The sequence below is a fragment of the Antedon mediterranea genome, chromosome 11, assembly GCF_964355755.1.
Source record: "Antedon mediterranea chromosome 11, ecAntMedi1.1, whole genome shotgun sequence".
Taxonomy (NCBI): Eukaryota; Metazoa; Echinodermata; class Crinoidea; order Comatulida; family Antedonidae; genus Antedon; species Antedon mediterranea.
Window position 1 is genome coordinate 15,291,247 of NC_092680.1, and position 17,426 is coordinate 15,308,672.

General features: G+C 31.5%; 1 protein-coding gene across 2 annotated transcripts; it reads left to right on the plus strand.

Annotated features, from left to right (window-relative positions):
* The first annotated feature begins 27 nt into the window (after nt 1-27).
* Nucleotides 28-16,830, plus strand: LOC140062466 (uncharacterized). Of its 2 annotated transcripts, none has more exons than XM_072108696.1 (8): nt 28-80; nt 725-1,108; nt 1,211-2,773; nt 3,373-3,526; nt 6,000-6,099; nt 11,706-11,852; nt 14,041-14,096; nt 15,952-16,830. In XM_072108696.1, the coding sequence occupies exons 2-8, from the start codon at nt 739-741 to the stop codon at nt 16,028-16,030; spliced, it is 2,469 nt and encodes an 822-aa protein (XP_071964797.1). In that variant the 5' UTR covers nt 28-80; nt 725-738; the 3' UTR covers nt 16,031-16,830. The 2 variants fall into 2 exon arrangements, with proteins under 2 accessions (XP_071964797.1, XP_071964798.1); XM_072108697.1 differs by having other exon boundaries at nt 3,385-3,526.
* The last annotated feature ends 596 nt before the right edge of the window (nt 16,831-17,426 follow it).

The following is a 17,426-nucleotide window of genomic DNA, read 5'->3' on the forward strand; positions in this document are numbered from 1 at the left end:
AGAAAAGACTTTCTTGTAAAAAAAAGCGAAACTGATCAGTTTTATTAATTTAATACACAATTTACAATGCATAAGTAAAGGTACTAGGCCTATAATACGATAAGTGTATTACGTTTTAGTAATTTTCGTATTCTAAACTTTTTAAATAATCTAGGCCTAGCTAGCTAGGCCGGCCCTAGCTAGGGCATTGGCCTAGCCTAGCCTACTAGCTAGGTTAGGCCTACCTGGTACTAGTAACTAGTAGGCTAGCCTAGCCCTCCTCTCTCTCTCTAGTCTAGCCTCTGACTATCTAGGCCTATAACCTAGCCCTAGAGAGTCTATATAGCTAGACTAGTACTAGTAGTAGGGCCTGCCACTGGGCTTGGTTGATGGCTAGTACAGTAGGCCTAGAGTAGTAGTAGGCCTAGGCCTACTACGAATTGAGGAGGCCCTATCCTACTATATAGTATTACTATTAGTATTATGAAGTATCTAAATAAGCCTAGACTAGGCCCTATTATTATATTAATTATTACTATTTTTATAATATAAATAGGGCTGGCCTAGTCTACTCTAGGCTAGCCAGGTAATTTGACTAGCCTACGTACACGCAAAACGCAAATTATTTAATAAATGTACCGGTACTACTGTAAAATAATTGTATGCTAGGCTACAGTAGGCTTGTTTTTATTTTAAAATAATCTATCTAAATTCATCAATTCTATATTGCTTACATTTCTTCTAGTGATTTTACAAATAATGCATGATAATACAGAGGACTCTTTCCTGAGAAGAAATTTCAGTAAAACACTGAAAGATTCTCTACATAGCACACAAAGTATTTCTGGTCGGGCATCAATACTTACATATGCCAACAGACAGTATCCATCTGCCACCGATGCTCTACATGCCTACATCTCAGATTTTGATAATACGCAGTCATCCAGTCCATACAAACGTACTGTCGAAGATTTACTCTCTCCTAAGTCTGTACTGTTGCAGACTGTGGAACGAAGCCTAGCTACCGGGGTACGTGATACTCGAGCAGAAAGTCACAGACATGCAATTAAGAAACTCATTGACCAGTCTTATGAAGAATTATTGAGGGCAGATTTGGAACGAGAAAAAGGTAATTATGTTTATGGATCTTATATTCTTACAGTTGCATAACATTATTCAACAGTCATAGTATATTTTAATCAGGGATTCTAAAACATTTATATTTTCACAGCAAAACATCCGATACAGACAATCTCATCAAGTGACCTATCAAGCCTAACACCAGACAGGAGCCTTCAATATCCTAGTCTAACCAGCTTATCTACAGATGTCTTGCTTTCCCAAGCATCACAGAGTGTTCATAACCACAATGTTGGCTTCACAAGTGATGCCCAGAATTATTTAAATTTATCTCACTCCTCTAAAACATTATCACCATTGCAGGAGAGCTACAGAGCGAATGCTATCCAATTAAAATCATTACAGAGTAATGTCGGAAAGAGCTCAGGGATTCTAAAAAAGCGACCTAGTCCCGACAGAAAGAAGACTCATAGAGAAGTGAGTTTCACCAGAAGTACCAACTCTAGGTATCTTAGAGAATTACAAAATCAAGATGGTTTATTTAAAAGTACAATTAGGACTTCAACGACTTCACCTGAATATAAAGAAGCCATGATAAGTGTTCCAAACAGAAAAACTTCTTTTGATAGACATTTCAAGACTAGAAGAAAGGCAGATTCAGTTTTATCAGGTGGCAGAAAAGTACCAAGTTGGATAGAGGATGTGGATATGTCACTCACTCTCGATCCCCACATTAACAAATCTAACCAAAAGGCTAAAATTACTTCCAAAATAATTGATAGTAACACCAAGTCAAATGCATCAGAAATTTCAGGACAGAGAAATGTACCTAGCTGGATTGAAGACATTAGTATGTCAGAGGTCCAGAGTACTGGTGAGGGTAGGTCACAAATTGGCAGAGCTCCACCCAGCTGGATCAATGGTATGAATGGCTCTGAAGTAAGCTCTGTCATACCAGCAGCCAGACAGTTGCCATTTTATGACTTGAATGTTACAAAAGGTAGCAATGCTAACACTGATCGCCAGTCGACTAATAAATTATCACAACCAGGGTTAACCTACCAAGATCTAAGAAGCCCTGACAAGGAAAACCATCCAAATCCAACTAATCACAATACTGGTAGAGCTAAGATGAAAAGCAGTGCAGAAATTAATAGACAGGTCAGAAACTCAATGGCAAAACAAAGTGTAAGAAAAGTCCTGCCATCATCACCAGTATTAAAACAAAGAATCAGCTCAGATATGATGAGTATGACAACAGACGATCTCATCTTAGCGCCCTCTACGGGCAGAGGACTGCCAGAATCGAGGAGTATGGAAGACCTTAGAATAACTCTAAAACAAATGGACGCATCACCTACAAGAACGCTTGATAGAGGCACAACAAGAAGTAATAAAACAAGGTTACGGGACACTCAAAGAAGGGCATCAGAAGAAGTTTGGCAGAGGTCAGCAGCAAAGTCAGCAGTACAGATCAATGATCCTGATAGGAGCAGACTATATGTTTCTGACCTTTATTTAAGCCCAAGAAAATATGCTCCTCAAAGTAATTTTGCTGTTCATAAACAAGATTTGTATCCACCACACTTTAAAGGTGATTCTCCTAAAGCCAACTGGATGTCAAATGATAGACCACCTAGCTCACAAAGATATTCCAGGGTTCCAAATTGGCGAACAGATATGCATCATACTGGCAGATTCACAAAAACTAGAGGTATCATTGATTTGGGTTTGAAAATGTTTAGGTTTGAACTACACCATAACCTCATACACAAATATAATGGAAATTATTAATATGAATTCGTTTTAGAAAACATCACTACAGCCTTAATACTAGTACTACATAACTATATAATGATTTTATTGAAAAATTATTAGCAAGCACACTATTAAAAATCATGTTAATGTTTTGAAATAAATTGATTAATTATTGATAAACTGATTAATAGCCATTTAATAACCAATTTCTTTGCAGCAGTAACAGCACAAATTTTCAATGATTGATTAAATGGCAGCCTCAAATTAAAGATTTGCTGACTTTGAGTCAACTACTGTATCATCTTAAATTTTTGACCACCAGAGCCCATTGCATTTTGGGTTCACGTTTTTCTTCAAATCCCCTAATTTAAACGGTTATTTTGGAGCACAAATTTAACAAAAATCCAATACAAAAATTATTGTTTCTAAATAAATCGTTTATTTGGCGCTATTCGGCAGAAAAAGATCCTTATACCTAAACTTTATGTCAATTAAACTTCTCCAGTACAAGATTTTTTAATTTTTATTTAAAAAAATCATATTTCAATTGTAAAGGATCATCTGAAGAATTTGAGCAGAGAGTGATTGATAGAGCCGAGAAAATACTGGGCTCACCTTTGACACATCCTCTACGAAGTTTACAGACACAAAGCCCTAACACTGAAGATATTTTAGATGGTGACAGATCGTGGGAAAAGACCTTACCATAGTAAGTATTATATTTTGTGTGATCCTTGCATTATTATGACTTGCCATATTTATTTTAATAAACGCGCCATGCCTCAGTTTACAGTAGTATAAAATAGATAATGTGTTTTTTTTTAAATGGGTTAAATGAGTGAATATAACAATCAATCTTTCAAATCATGAAAATATTCTCCCATTCAATTCACACATTCATTATTGTACGAATACGAATAAAACTTTATTGAGATTATAACATATATATTAGGACATCTGCATATCAAGCAGGCGGTCCGAGTTCGAGTCTCGGTTGAGGCGACTTTTTCTCATTCTCACAGATTTCCTCATCTTAATCGTTTCAAATTAATTAATTAAATTTCAGTATATCACCGGGCGGTTTAGAATTAATGTTCTTTGCCTGATTTGTTTATATATATAAATATAAAAACATTTAAAGACATTTTACAGATCCGTATAAAAATATCCAAAAAGAAAATTAACAATAAAAAAACACACGTACATCAACAGTTTTATTGACATGTCTGTAAACTTAAAACATATTTAGATTGGTATAAAACAATATTCAATTGATCGATTTAAACATTGACATTTACAAAAGGTACAGAAGTTGCAAAAAGAGCAGAGACTACCATTTTTTGGAAAAGTCTGATTAATAACGAATAATTAAATTGAAAGATTAGTTTTAAACTCAAATAATACCGGAGTTAAAGTGTAATATAAGTGAGAATCTACATAGACGAATCCTATTTACTTGTTTTGATACCCATTTGGTTCATGACTGCATGACAAATTATTTAGTAATGTAGAGGGCAGTAGTACCTTTATGTCGCGATGGGTGTTTAAGCTTCACAACATAAATGCTGATAGAATCGTCAATACAGTTGATGACCCTGCATTAAATATCCAGTAGAGTTTAATGTCAATATTTTATGATTGATGCATTTCTTGGTTAAACAGTTTTAACAATAGAAATGCACAATCACTGTGCCTATATGTAAATGTGGTCCTGTTCTAAATTTAAGTTCGTTATTTTACAAAGCGCCATACTTTATTTATTGAGACAAGTGGTCTTTAAATGTCTATGTGTGTTTGGTTTAGAGATAATAAAAAAAATCTGAAGAAGATGATGGGATGTAATAAAAGGACAAACAAATGAAAATAATATTTGCACAAAAAAATTCTTTTTAATGTAATTTTTGTTTTTATGTTTGATCTTCTAGAAGAGAGGCATAACTATTTTGAAATCATGATGTAATGGGCCTATTTTTTGGTACAATGAAACAACCTGATAATTGTTTTTTAGACACACTAGATACTGTATATAAATAATAATGATAATAAAATAATGATTGAATGCACAATCCCGCTCGGACAATTGGAGAAATGTATCAAGATCAAGAATAGTTAGCGATTTTATATAGTCATATATACTTTATTGTCCATTTTAAAAAACAGAAATGTGATTTGAAAACTCGCAGAATACAAAAATATAAATATAAAATACTATTTACAAAAACACACACAAAAAGTTAAGAGGCTAAAAATTGTTAAAATTAGATAAATATTATTATTATTTAATTGTATTATATGATTTATTATTATATTGCACTAACGATGATTTAAAGTTTATATAAAAGCATATCCGATTCCTTAAGCCTGTTTTCTAGTTGCGGCGAGTTGAATTGACCAGATTCAAGGATTTTACAGAAACGGGGTAAAAATCAACGTTTAAAATCGTTAAAACTGACCAATCAAATGGTTCACAAATTACGTCATCATAGTTTTTGAAAAATATGTATGCGCTGACAATTCTTGAATTTTAACAACGCGACTATATTTTTCACCATTTTTGAACACTAAACTATATAAAAACAATTAAATTTAATCTTTGTCTTTAGCGTAAGCCTAGATAAAGAGACCTAGGCTGTGGGTTGAAGCATTAAAACCTGTAACTTTTTCAATGTTCACGCGAACCTGACTGCACATGGTCAGCCTTGGTTTTGCAATACTTCATGTCCTCATGTCCCAGCAATGCTCAAGAGAACCAAGAAACTATGAATGATCACGTAAAAATGTGCAAATATTAGCGATCCGACTTGATCATCGTTATCATTATTTATTATCGTTTGAAAATTCAACGCAACTCGCTGTAACGTTACGTCAACTGGGGAAAAGGTTTTAATAGCCAATCAACAAGGCAGCCGACTTATTGCAACATTATTAGGCCTGATATTATTAATATATTTTTTTGACAATGTATCTGTAACACTTTGTGATCAGCCTTCTTAATTCATTGTACCGCATCTGTATTTTTGTTTAATATTTTATTTTTGTTCTTTTGGGTTTGCCAATCATAAGCTTTTTGCATTTTTTTTCTTCTGCGCTCTTTTATTGTTGACCCACCTCCTTGATGTTGAAGTTACCTACAATTGCTATACACATGAGTTATTTACTGTATGTTGTATTACTTTGTATAGCAAGCCACTGAGACCTGTGTATACTGGAGATGAGGATGAGCACAGACGAACACAGATTATAGATAGATTCCTAGAGGACTGCCTCAACTCAAATAGCACAGTGAGTAATTTGAATTAACAATTGTTATGTTGTTTTATTAGCTGATTTTGTGTTTTAATCGTTAGGGAAATAAATAAGTACGGTATAAGTATTAGTCCTATTAGTACTAGAGCCAACGTGACTTCACGGTGGTACAAGTGAGAAAATTCTTCCCAGTCTGTTGATTCGCGTCAACCAATCAAAGGGCAAGAATCCAAAATCGTTTAACTGTGAGCCCTCATAGACTCTCTTTTCCCAGACATTTTGTGGGGTCCAGCAGCTGGGATCTATAAATTGTAGTCGAGTTTACAAAGTCGCAAAACAGTCGGCCTTAGATACTATAATAACTGCTGCTTGCTTTAGCTTCTGAATGAGTAGTCCTAGCTGGCTAGAGCAGCAGCGTGAAAACATAGTATCTTGGGCCAAAATGAGAATAAAACAAAATAGAGGGCATTATACTCATGCGTCTATATTTCTAGAAAATATTTAGGGCTTTCACTCTGTCTTGTCGACAAACAAATGTTTATTTGAGATTTTGATGTGGTGTCAAATTTTTACATGATTTTGTTTTTCAACATCATTCTTCATGGAATCAGGTTTTTACATACAATTTTGATGTCGATTGAGATCATAAGCCGATGTAAATGATTTTGTAATTGGTTATTTTCGTTTTGGTACTACAGTATACCAGATAATCGAGACTTTTTTCTTTTCATCCTCATATTTTTAGTCCAACCTACTCCATATTCAACATACAAATAGCCATTGTTACTACATATTTTGGGTGGTTTCATGCTATCTCCCTCCCAGCATGGTGTCTATTTGTAGAGTTGAACTTCATCTTCATACCATGTTTTTGGTTGGTACCAGATAAGTTTGAGCTGATCCCTTAGCATCTCCTTAGTGGGTAGTGTCCTAGTAATTAGAGGTTCTTATTGCCTGGAGGTGTGTCCTGCTGAGTGTAAACAGTTGCACAAGATAAATGAATTTGACCTGAGATGAGCAACATGTCAAACCAGCTCATTACCTCATCTATTGTATACTTTCTGGACAGTCTGTAATAAGGTACAGTAGTAACAGTCCAGTGTATTTTTCTATGGTACTAATTACTGTACAAACTTGTTGAATGAATGAATTTCCATAATCATAATTTTAAATGAATTCCTATAAAATTAGGATAATACTAACAACTACAAAGTTGCTGTGAATGAGTAATTGTTTTTCCCCTTCTTAACAAATACAAAAATAAGCCTTGTGTCGGCTTGAACCCATGACTTCCATAACACTAGCCTGTCACTCACCAAGCTTGCCCTGGTGAATAAAGGATGTGTATAAAAGGTACAATTGCAGGGTGAAATTTGAAAAAAAAATATTGTCAAATTACATTACCAAAACTTAACACTATACAGTAGTATTACAGTATTTTCAAAAACAAACAATTTTGACCTGTATCTGCTGAAAAAAATCAAAATTTTAAGAAATCAGTTTTATTAATTTGTTACAATAAAGATCACGCTGTAGCATATTTTTTACTCAATTTTTGTTTATTTTTGTACTCAATTTTTGGTTTTTTTGTTGCTTTTGAATGACATTGAATAAATCATTATTATCTACAAAATCAAGTGTTTTCGTGAGTGATGTCAAATTGAGACTGAAAATAAAAAATATTGCTCAACGAAAACCATTTTATAAACTGGTTTTTACGATTGATTTTTTACGAGACTGTAATCAATCAATTTGGTTTTTAAAGCCATTTTTTTTTAGTGCCACAGAAACAAAATATAAAGTTTGCGGTACACCACGTGTATTAGTTCTGAAAAGAACTGTTGAGTTTCTCAACGTTTCAATCAATATGTTTTGATCTTCCTCATGAGTGAGAATGGGAATGTTTTTTTTATCAGCACAAACAAGCCTTACTATATTGTACCGTAATAGATTCTTTTTAATGCTAATGTACTGTATACTTTAATCAATAATAAATCTTTTTTTTTTGGAATTGAAAGAATAACATGCTATTATCTTCCTTAACACCAAAACATTACATCATTGTTATTCAACAGTGAATGTCAAGTTTAAGAATGATGTCTCGTCAAGGCTTGCTAGGTTTTTTTTCATGCTTCAGTGTCTCCCCTGATCTTGAGCTAACTGAAGGATAAGCCCTAATTACTTTGGAATGTGGCATGAAGGCTTTTATCTTGTCACCACACTGTATGAAACAACAGCATTTTCCTTTTAATAATAGTTTTTCCTTTTTTGTTTATTTCAACTGATTACCTTTATTTTAATAACTTACATATTTCATCAATGCTGTACTATTTGGTTTTGTGTGCTTGACTTGATATAAAAATGTTTTATCTACGCGAAGTAGCTAATTGAACCATACCATTAAAAAGGCTACTATACTATTAATTAATTGTTTTGGAAAGTGCTGCAAAATTAATCTTTTTAGCTTACTGAGTTTTTAATTTCTCAAGTTAATGAAGATACACATTACACATAACTTTAAATGTAGGTCATTTTGTATTGATATTGTTTAATGTTGCATTCAAAGTTTCTATTACTGTAGTTATTAATATATGAAAAAAGTACAAACATGGGCCCTCTTCTGGTGGGTTAGAGACCCTCAATTAACACCCACTTGTATTGTTATGACTGCTGTTTAATGTACTTAAAGTAGCTAGTCAGTTACACTTCCCATAACCTTGCCATTGAATTGAAAGTTATTTAGCAGAAAGATAAAACCAAGAGTACAGAAAGGTCATTGACCTGATGTTGGCATTGCCATACACCTTGACATTTTCCACCTTGAATAAATGTTTGTCAAAATGTTGATACAATTGTATTTCAAGGTATTTCATTTCAACAACATTCTAAACATTTGGTCCAAAAATGATAACTTCATTCATCAAACTCTATCATAACTTTGCATACACTTTATCACTTCTTTTTACAATTTTTATCCCCCAATCCTAGATCTGTCATTGCAAACTAAAGTAATGATCACTGATAATAAATCTTACGCTTATGTTTGCTCTACATTTATTTATTTAAACACAATTTACACTATGTAATACCATAATATTTTTTTAATAATTGTGTCTAATGGGAATTTCTGAAATTAGGCCAACTGGGAAATCTTAAATTTCAGATCAAACATGAATTTGACCCTAATTTGTAACCCCATGGGCTTTCCATCCAGAATGCAGAAAATGGGTGGAGGTCAGGTTTAGGCCACTGGGCAATTTGACCTATTTACTGTAGTACAGTAGTACTGTACTCTAGTAAGGACAGATGAAAATTGCAAAATTTGAATTTTTTGAAAATTTTTAGAAATATCATAATTAAATGGAAGACTGCATGGTTGTGCAGTATGAGAATAAGTATATATTTTATTTTAAAAACCAAAAACAACAGCAGAAAACAATCCAGCAGTTATAGCTTGGTTTGAACAGAAACAAAGACAACAACTCAGAAACAGACAGAGGAAGATTGGAATTGAAAATGTCAATATGGGGATGGGCCTGGCAGTGGAACTATAAATTATTATAAAGATAAGCTTAATCTATAGTACTGTAGACATTTTTAATTAATATAACTCTACTAAAGGGAACACAGAGGAGATTGTTGATAAAGATGAGTAATAACGAGTTTATAAAAATTAATCAATAAAATATTAATCTAATATCTTATTTTATTGACATTAATATTCTGGTCTACTTTTTTTATCCTCATTACTTTAACGATCGACAATAAATAAATAAATAATGGGTATTTCAAAACTAGAGACCCAAGATCATAGACCTGAGACCTAATACAAAAAGCGAGACAATAGGAAACAGGAGACCCTGTTTACGGAAATGAATACCCTAAAATACGAAATGGGAAAGCCAAATAGTGTGCAGTAAGTAAAGTACAGTACATGATGCAACAGGTTTTTTTTAGGTTTGTTTTGAAGGATGATGACAACATAATGTGATAAGACATCTATACTGAAGAGAAAAAAAGAGACAGACTTTTTGTAATAAAAGGCGTATAAAATTAGTCTACTTTTTCTTGTTGTACAGTTATTTAATATTTCAGGTTCTTGTATTTCATTTTCTGGTTTTTGGTCTCTAGTTTTGACACACTCATGTAATCATCTTCAGCATGGCACCTCCATTGAATCCAATCTTGTGAATCGAAAAAATAAAAGTAAATATTCATATTTTAATATGGTGATCTTTTAAACAATTCTTGATTTTATACCTTAATATACACTACTGTACATCTTGTTAGCAAAGTGTATTATGTTTTTTCCACGCCACTTCTTTAGGCAGTTATATTCTAGAGAATGGAATCATAAGCAAACAATTACCATCAGGTAGCTTAGGTTTACTAGCAGCTGAAAAAATGAGTATTTGGAAACTTGAACTGGGCATTCTCAAGCCCCAAAACACATCCTGATAAGAGAGTTTGTAAGACCTGTCAATAAAAAATGTTTTCATTTGGCTGTCAATGTAGGCATTTATCATTGAATAATGGTCATTTTCCTTTTCTACATGGTAAATAGTTTTGGTGAATGGTGTATCCTGGTGTGTATAGATCAAGAATTGCTTGATTATTAATTAATACAATACAGTACATTTGTTTGCAGCTGTACTATATCCTACACTGTGTTTACTAGGCCTACTGATAAATCATTAAAAAAATTATTAAATAGAATGTTAAATTTTTTTTTTAATTTAATGACGAGTTCAACAATATGTTATGCCAACAAATCGTGCTCCATTTTTCAAGAAATATTTCTTGTTTAAATATTGAATCATATTACTAAACCCAATACCTGCATGTATCTGAATGTGTATATCATGTGTAGTGAGCACAATGGCAATACAATGCTAATGTCTCTTGATTGAGAGCTCTTCTCTTTGCACTTTCTGCTACTAGATATTTTTAAATACTAAAATTAGTGTCTGTCTTTTAATTTAATTAAGGAACTTTTAACAGCAATCATATTTTGTCAGAACATTAAGCAAAGGCCTTGAACTGTAACAACATAGACCATTTCAAAAGTGACTTTTAAATTTCCCTATATTCAATTTGAGAGGTTATTTTAAAAAAATGCGGTCACAGAAAAAGCTGAATTATTACAATTATATTCCATGACAGTGTGTTATGTTCATAAAATATTATCTGTTGAAGTACTGATAAGAAACATTAATAAATCAGTTTTATACAAATTAAGTGAATAGTTAGAAATAGATTCGTTATGAGAAAGCAATGTTTTCTCCTAATAATAGTAATATAGAAATCAAATACGGCAAATTAAGTGGAGTACTGAATTATTGTTATAAAAATATAATATATGACTATTAAATACAAACATAGTACAGTATGTACTTTATTCATCCAATTGACAAAATATAGTCTTCGATTGCTCATGGTCTATGTTGTTAATGGCTTTAAGCCTAACTACCACTACTAGATACAAGTTTATTTTATGTATAATTTTCTTGCACCATTTTTAATACTGGTTGGAGTCAATTTAATCCGGAAATCGAGAACACTGGTTAAAGAAATTATGGAACATTTATTTTTAACTGAAAAAAAAAATTGACCTTAAACTCAACTTATTATTTTCTTTACAGAGTCCCCGATTGACATTTGGTGATCAACCAGGTACTGTAGAAGCCCTCAAGAACATGCTCTTTACAATACAATCTGTTGCCGTGGCAAATGATTTAACAGAGGATGATGACACGAGAACAGTAGAAGATGAGGATTTCACACCAAGAGTGAGTTAACATATTTTCCTCCTAATATAGTTTAATATTTTACCCATTCTCAATTCTAACATGTTACGAATAAAACAGTGTGTTTGTATAATTAATCTGTATACAGAATGACAATTTTGGGAATTTCTTTTTTCTTCAATATTTTTTCGTCTGCCTATGATATGCAAGATTTTCAACAAAAGAATGTACATAAGAAAATAATGGTACTGGTAGAGTTCATTCTTTTCAAAATAAAAATGATTATTATGATATATCTAGGCAGAATTACTACTACTATTTATTTTATCCATTACACAGTAAAATAAAACCTTCAAATTTGTTTTGTGTACATTTTAATGCTCTTTCTATACTATCAAACTAGTTTGACAAAAAAGGGTGATGTATCAATTATTTTACCATTTCAAATTCATAAAGGATAGATAACAAATGCTAGTGTAGATGACCTTAAATTGATGGTAATGATATGATGTCATCGTGTCCATATATGGACATATCACATTTTTTTGGTAACATAACATATATTATTTTTTTGGTGGTTTTGTCTTCTAAAATTGTCTTGATTAATTGTACATTATTATATTTATTTGTAACTAAATGTTTGTTTCTCATACAGATAGTTTTGCTGTTTGATACAGTACATATTAAATTTTATTCAGATTAGATTTTAGCCATAGTGTTCTTATGTAAAGTTCAGCTAAATTCTAATATAAAACATACAGTAGACTAGGTTATCTGTTTGTTTTATTGATTTAACTTCTAAGTAAAGATGAAAACATGCTTTGGCCACCTGCTGGTAAAATGTGTTCACATCTTGACTGCATGTTCATGGGGGAATTAGCATAGACAGGAAGAATGTTGGTAATATTATCAACTTTGTTAAAGAAATTAAAAAAATATTAATTAATACATACAGTACTAAGTATAATATAAAGGCCCTTAACCTTGTTTAAAAATATTCTGTAAATATTCTGTAAATATTCTCCTTGTTTTAAAATATTCTGTAATAAAAAGTGCCGAGATGCTTTTTAGGCATGTTTATTTTGTTTGTTTGTGCATGTGTAACTTCTTTGAACTGGAACTATTATTTGAGTATTAACATATCAATGTGTAATTTTTCCAATATGTAACATTTTTCCACACATAGTTCCTTCTTGATACTAGTACAGATTTGAAAGAACAGTAAGAACAAGGCAATCTAATAACAGGACAGTGAGCTCGTCTTGCCAAGATAAGAACTTGTAATAGTCCTTTGATCTTATGTCTGGCTGCGACAAATACCAACAGTGCTGTACTAGTACATATTCTCCATGCAGCACAGTATCTGATAAGGGGCATGGAAATGATCATGTTGCAGCCACAGATAAACCCTTTAATCTCCGGAGCTCAGCATCCTGTTGTTAGATTGCCTTGGTAAAGAGTATGTTAGTACACACAACTTAATTAAAACATATAAATTGTAAAATCTGATAATTCCATCAATGTGAATAAAATTTGTAATGTAATACGTTAATTTTTTTTAAATGTTTGTTAATTACTTTCCATCAAACTTTATTTAAATACTTTACTTTTGTGTGAATTTGCTAGAGATTAATAACATCTTTACTTTTCTCTCTCAATTTCTCCATAATAATGTACTGTATTACCATGGAGAAATGTCCATAGTGGTTGGTTTTACATTTAAACAATATATTTTTTTTTTAATACATATTTCCTATATTAATAATATTCAGCATTTTGATTGTTGTTATACATAAGATGTTTTTCTTATCTTTCTAAATGCTAAAATAAATAAATAAATAAAATAAATGTACTTGTATAATAAATATTTTGGATAGTACATCCATATACAAAACATGCAGAATAAAATATTCACCAGGAAATTAACAATAGCATCTTCCACAAAAATATCCTAAAATATCATTTTCCACTAACGCTGATGCAGGTTGGATTGGGAAAGTATATTGACTATGGTTTTAATTAAACTATTACAACTGTCATGAAACTGTTCTCAAATCTATGAATGAAGTTCCTCCAATATTCATAATAAGAGAACGTTATTATATTAGATTATTTAATAATTACTTTGCATGTTTTATTAATATTAGTTTATTATTATATTATAGTAATACTTTTGTTTAGTGGATTTTATTAATTAATTACTGACATTAATTGACAATTCTCTCAACAGGCTGAATCAGAAGACACTATTGGAACTGAAGAGGAGGGAAGCAAATCATTAAAAAGGTACCACAGTAGCCATTTTCATGTTTTACAGGATATTTTGTCCTGTTTCTGCTGCAAACATATAACCGGTTACTAACCGTGTAAAGAAATTAACCTTCATTTCTTGAGACCAGAAACAGGGCAAATTTTCAATAACCAGTTAAATGGCAGCCTGAAAATAACGGTTAAAAACACACAATCGATTCGGTGTTATAACACCATTTAACAGGTTATTGCTATGTGTGTGACTTTTATCTTTGATTGATAGCTGGTGACCTTGACTCAACTACACTGCAGTAACATTTTAATTGACCGCCAGTGCCCATTGCATTTTCGGTACTGCTAACGAATTCCGTAGCAAAATAATAAAACAGTACCGTACGATCGAATAAACAAATTTTTTTGAACTCTAACTTTATTTTATAAACTCAAAAACACTCAATCCTCCCCACTCCCGAGATCAACATGCATTATCTCCTTATTTTCAAAATACGGCTGTCATAAACGACCAGTCTTCATAATGTCATTTTGTCAATAGTTTTTGTGACTCTAATAGTATAGATTGACTTATAAGGTGGGTTACTATTAGAATGGGGTTACTATTAGAGTGTAGGTTACTATTAGAAGATTTATGGTACGCATTATTTTAACAAAACATAACAAATTGCAGGTCTGGTGTCTTTAATAGCCACTTTGATCAAAAATTTGATTTAAAAAAAGTGCAATTACCTGAAAAAATATTTAATACTTTAACCCTTTATTTTGTCTTTTTGTTAGTGAAAACATTTTTTGGTTGTTTTTTATTAACTTTATTAAAACAAAATAGCCTATAGTATACAAAGTTTGATTTAATTAATCTTTATTTTTCTTTTTTGGGGGACAAAAAACATCTAGTATTAAAATTTCTGTGATAATATCATAACAGTAGTGAAATATTAAAAATACAGTTTTAAAAGTATTTTTTTCTCTAGTAGAAACATGTCTTATGATAACACACACCTGGTACACTGTGTTGGCAGCTGATCTATTTTGCACCAGTTTTATGCAAAGCAAAACACATATTTAACTGTTCTAAATTGATGTTAAAACTAGGCCACCTTCTTTCATCCTCTATAAAATATAATGTCAACACACTTTCTATAACTTGTCCCTATTAGCTTAGATGCTATAAACACCCTACACCTTTTAGCATCATTTAATTTGCACTTTATACAATTTGGTGAGTTGTATTGTAGAAGTACAACTTAAAAACATGTGTTTTTTAAAATAAAAATTTGGTTATGAGATGTGACATAACATATGATGACAACCTTCAAAATAAAATTTAAAGAATATTTTAATAATGAACAGCTTGGAATATCTGTTTAATTAAGTTATTTTTTAATATTGTTTTTTGATGTTATCTTGTCTTATATGTATTTTCTTGTTTTTCCATTTTTACTGCGTCCAACTTAATGATATATTGTACTAGGCCCAACCACTCACTTGTTCAGTTAATACGGATTAGACCCCATTGGATATAAGTTTACTTTTTATTCGTCAACTTAATGGGTTATCCTGTATTCTTTTTGTACATTGTATATTTTAACTTTTGTGTATGAATATCGAATAAAATCAATCAATCAATCGACATGGTCTTAAACCAGTTTCAAAGAAAAAAATACCAGTAAAAATACACTTGACTTTGAATTTAAACTTATACATAGACGAACCTTTTAGATCATTTAATTTGCACTTTATACACAATTTGATGAGTAGGTCTAGTAGAACAATTTAGTGAACTGATAACCCATACAATAGTATTGTGTATTTACTTTATTATATGTTACAATGTATTTACTTTATATGTATGTATATTGATTTTAATTTCTTCTAGAGCAATGGAACATCTATCAAGATTGAAGTATCTGGTACAGTCTGATAGTGAACACACTCTTCAGCAAGACACAGATTGAGATAAAATTGCAACTATAACTGCATTAAAATACCTGAAGCCAATGTTCTATAATTGTTTCATGTCTGTTTACACTATCAAACTAGTTTGACAGAAAAAGTGTGATGTGTCCAAATATGGTAATGATTTGAAGTCATCATGTCCATGAACACATCACACTTTTTTGTCACAGAAAGTTTGATAGTGTAGACAGAGCTTAAGAATTTATCTGAATGTGATTCAAAATGGTGTTCATTCATGACATGCAATCTTTTCACATAAAGCTATGAAATCACCTGGGTCACTCCATTTGAATTAAAATAATATTTCAGTTCAACTTCGGCTTGGAATTTATAGTGGGCATGTGCCAGGTCATAAACATTGGGGTAGGGAGTTATTTTTTAAGAAATGGGGACTAATATTATTATATCACATTTTCAACACCATTTTGTATGAAAGATAACATCTTTAAATTACAGTAATATCTGTATATAGTGAAACTTTATGTGGATGACACCTACAACCTATACTCAGTTTCCTTTGAAATAAAAGAATATTATTTTAGTGATTGTACATATGTTGCCCAAATATAGAAACTAATATTTCTATAGTATTTGATTGGAATTTCATTTAGTACTGTACTATAAAAGATTATTACTCGCCTTTAGTCGATTGCACTTTGGCACACATGAGATAGAGGTTAACAATATAGATGTTTGCTGAAGATGCATGCACAGTTACAGTTTGTTTGAATTGGTGAATTAGTATTGTTTATTGTGGTGCTATTTTGAAACATTGTACTATGCATACTATTATTTATACAGGGCAAACGAATAAATTATCAGATTTATATTTTTATTTGTATAGTGATAGTATTTTTATGATCTTTAGTTTTTAAGAAAGGTAATGTATAGTGATGAAATTAGAAGTAAAATACAGTGACAGGATCATCGACTTACACTGCAGTAGATATAATAATGTACAGGCATATATAATATATATTTAAGGATTGAAATTGCATCACTTACGTTCAGGTTTTATAATGAAGTTCATTTTGAACGAATTTTTAACCCATTCTTTAAAGGCCAGCGTTTATACTACCGACGATAAATAAATAAATGCCGTATTTATTCGAATAAACGCCCCGCTTTGAAAAATCAATAATAAATGCCCCGGAGCCTTTATTTATTTCCTCGAATAAACGCCCCTCCACATTCATGCATGTACATGAGTACATTATGTATTACAACACATTTCTATTTGTAATAGAATTCATTTATTGATATGACCTACAATTTACCAAGCATTTTGATACAATCTTTGTTGTATTTTATCACTTCTCGATATTATTTGTGTTGTATTTTTTTTTCAAATCTATAGGGTATTTATATGATTTATATGATTATAGGCATGTTACC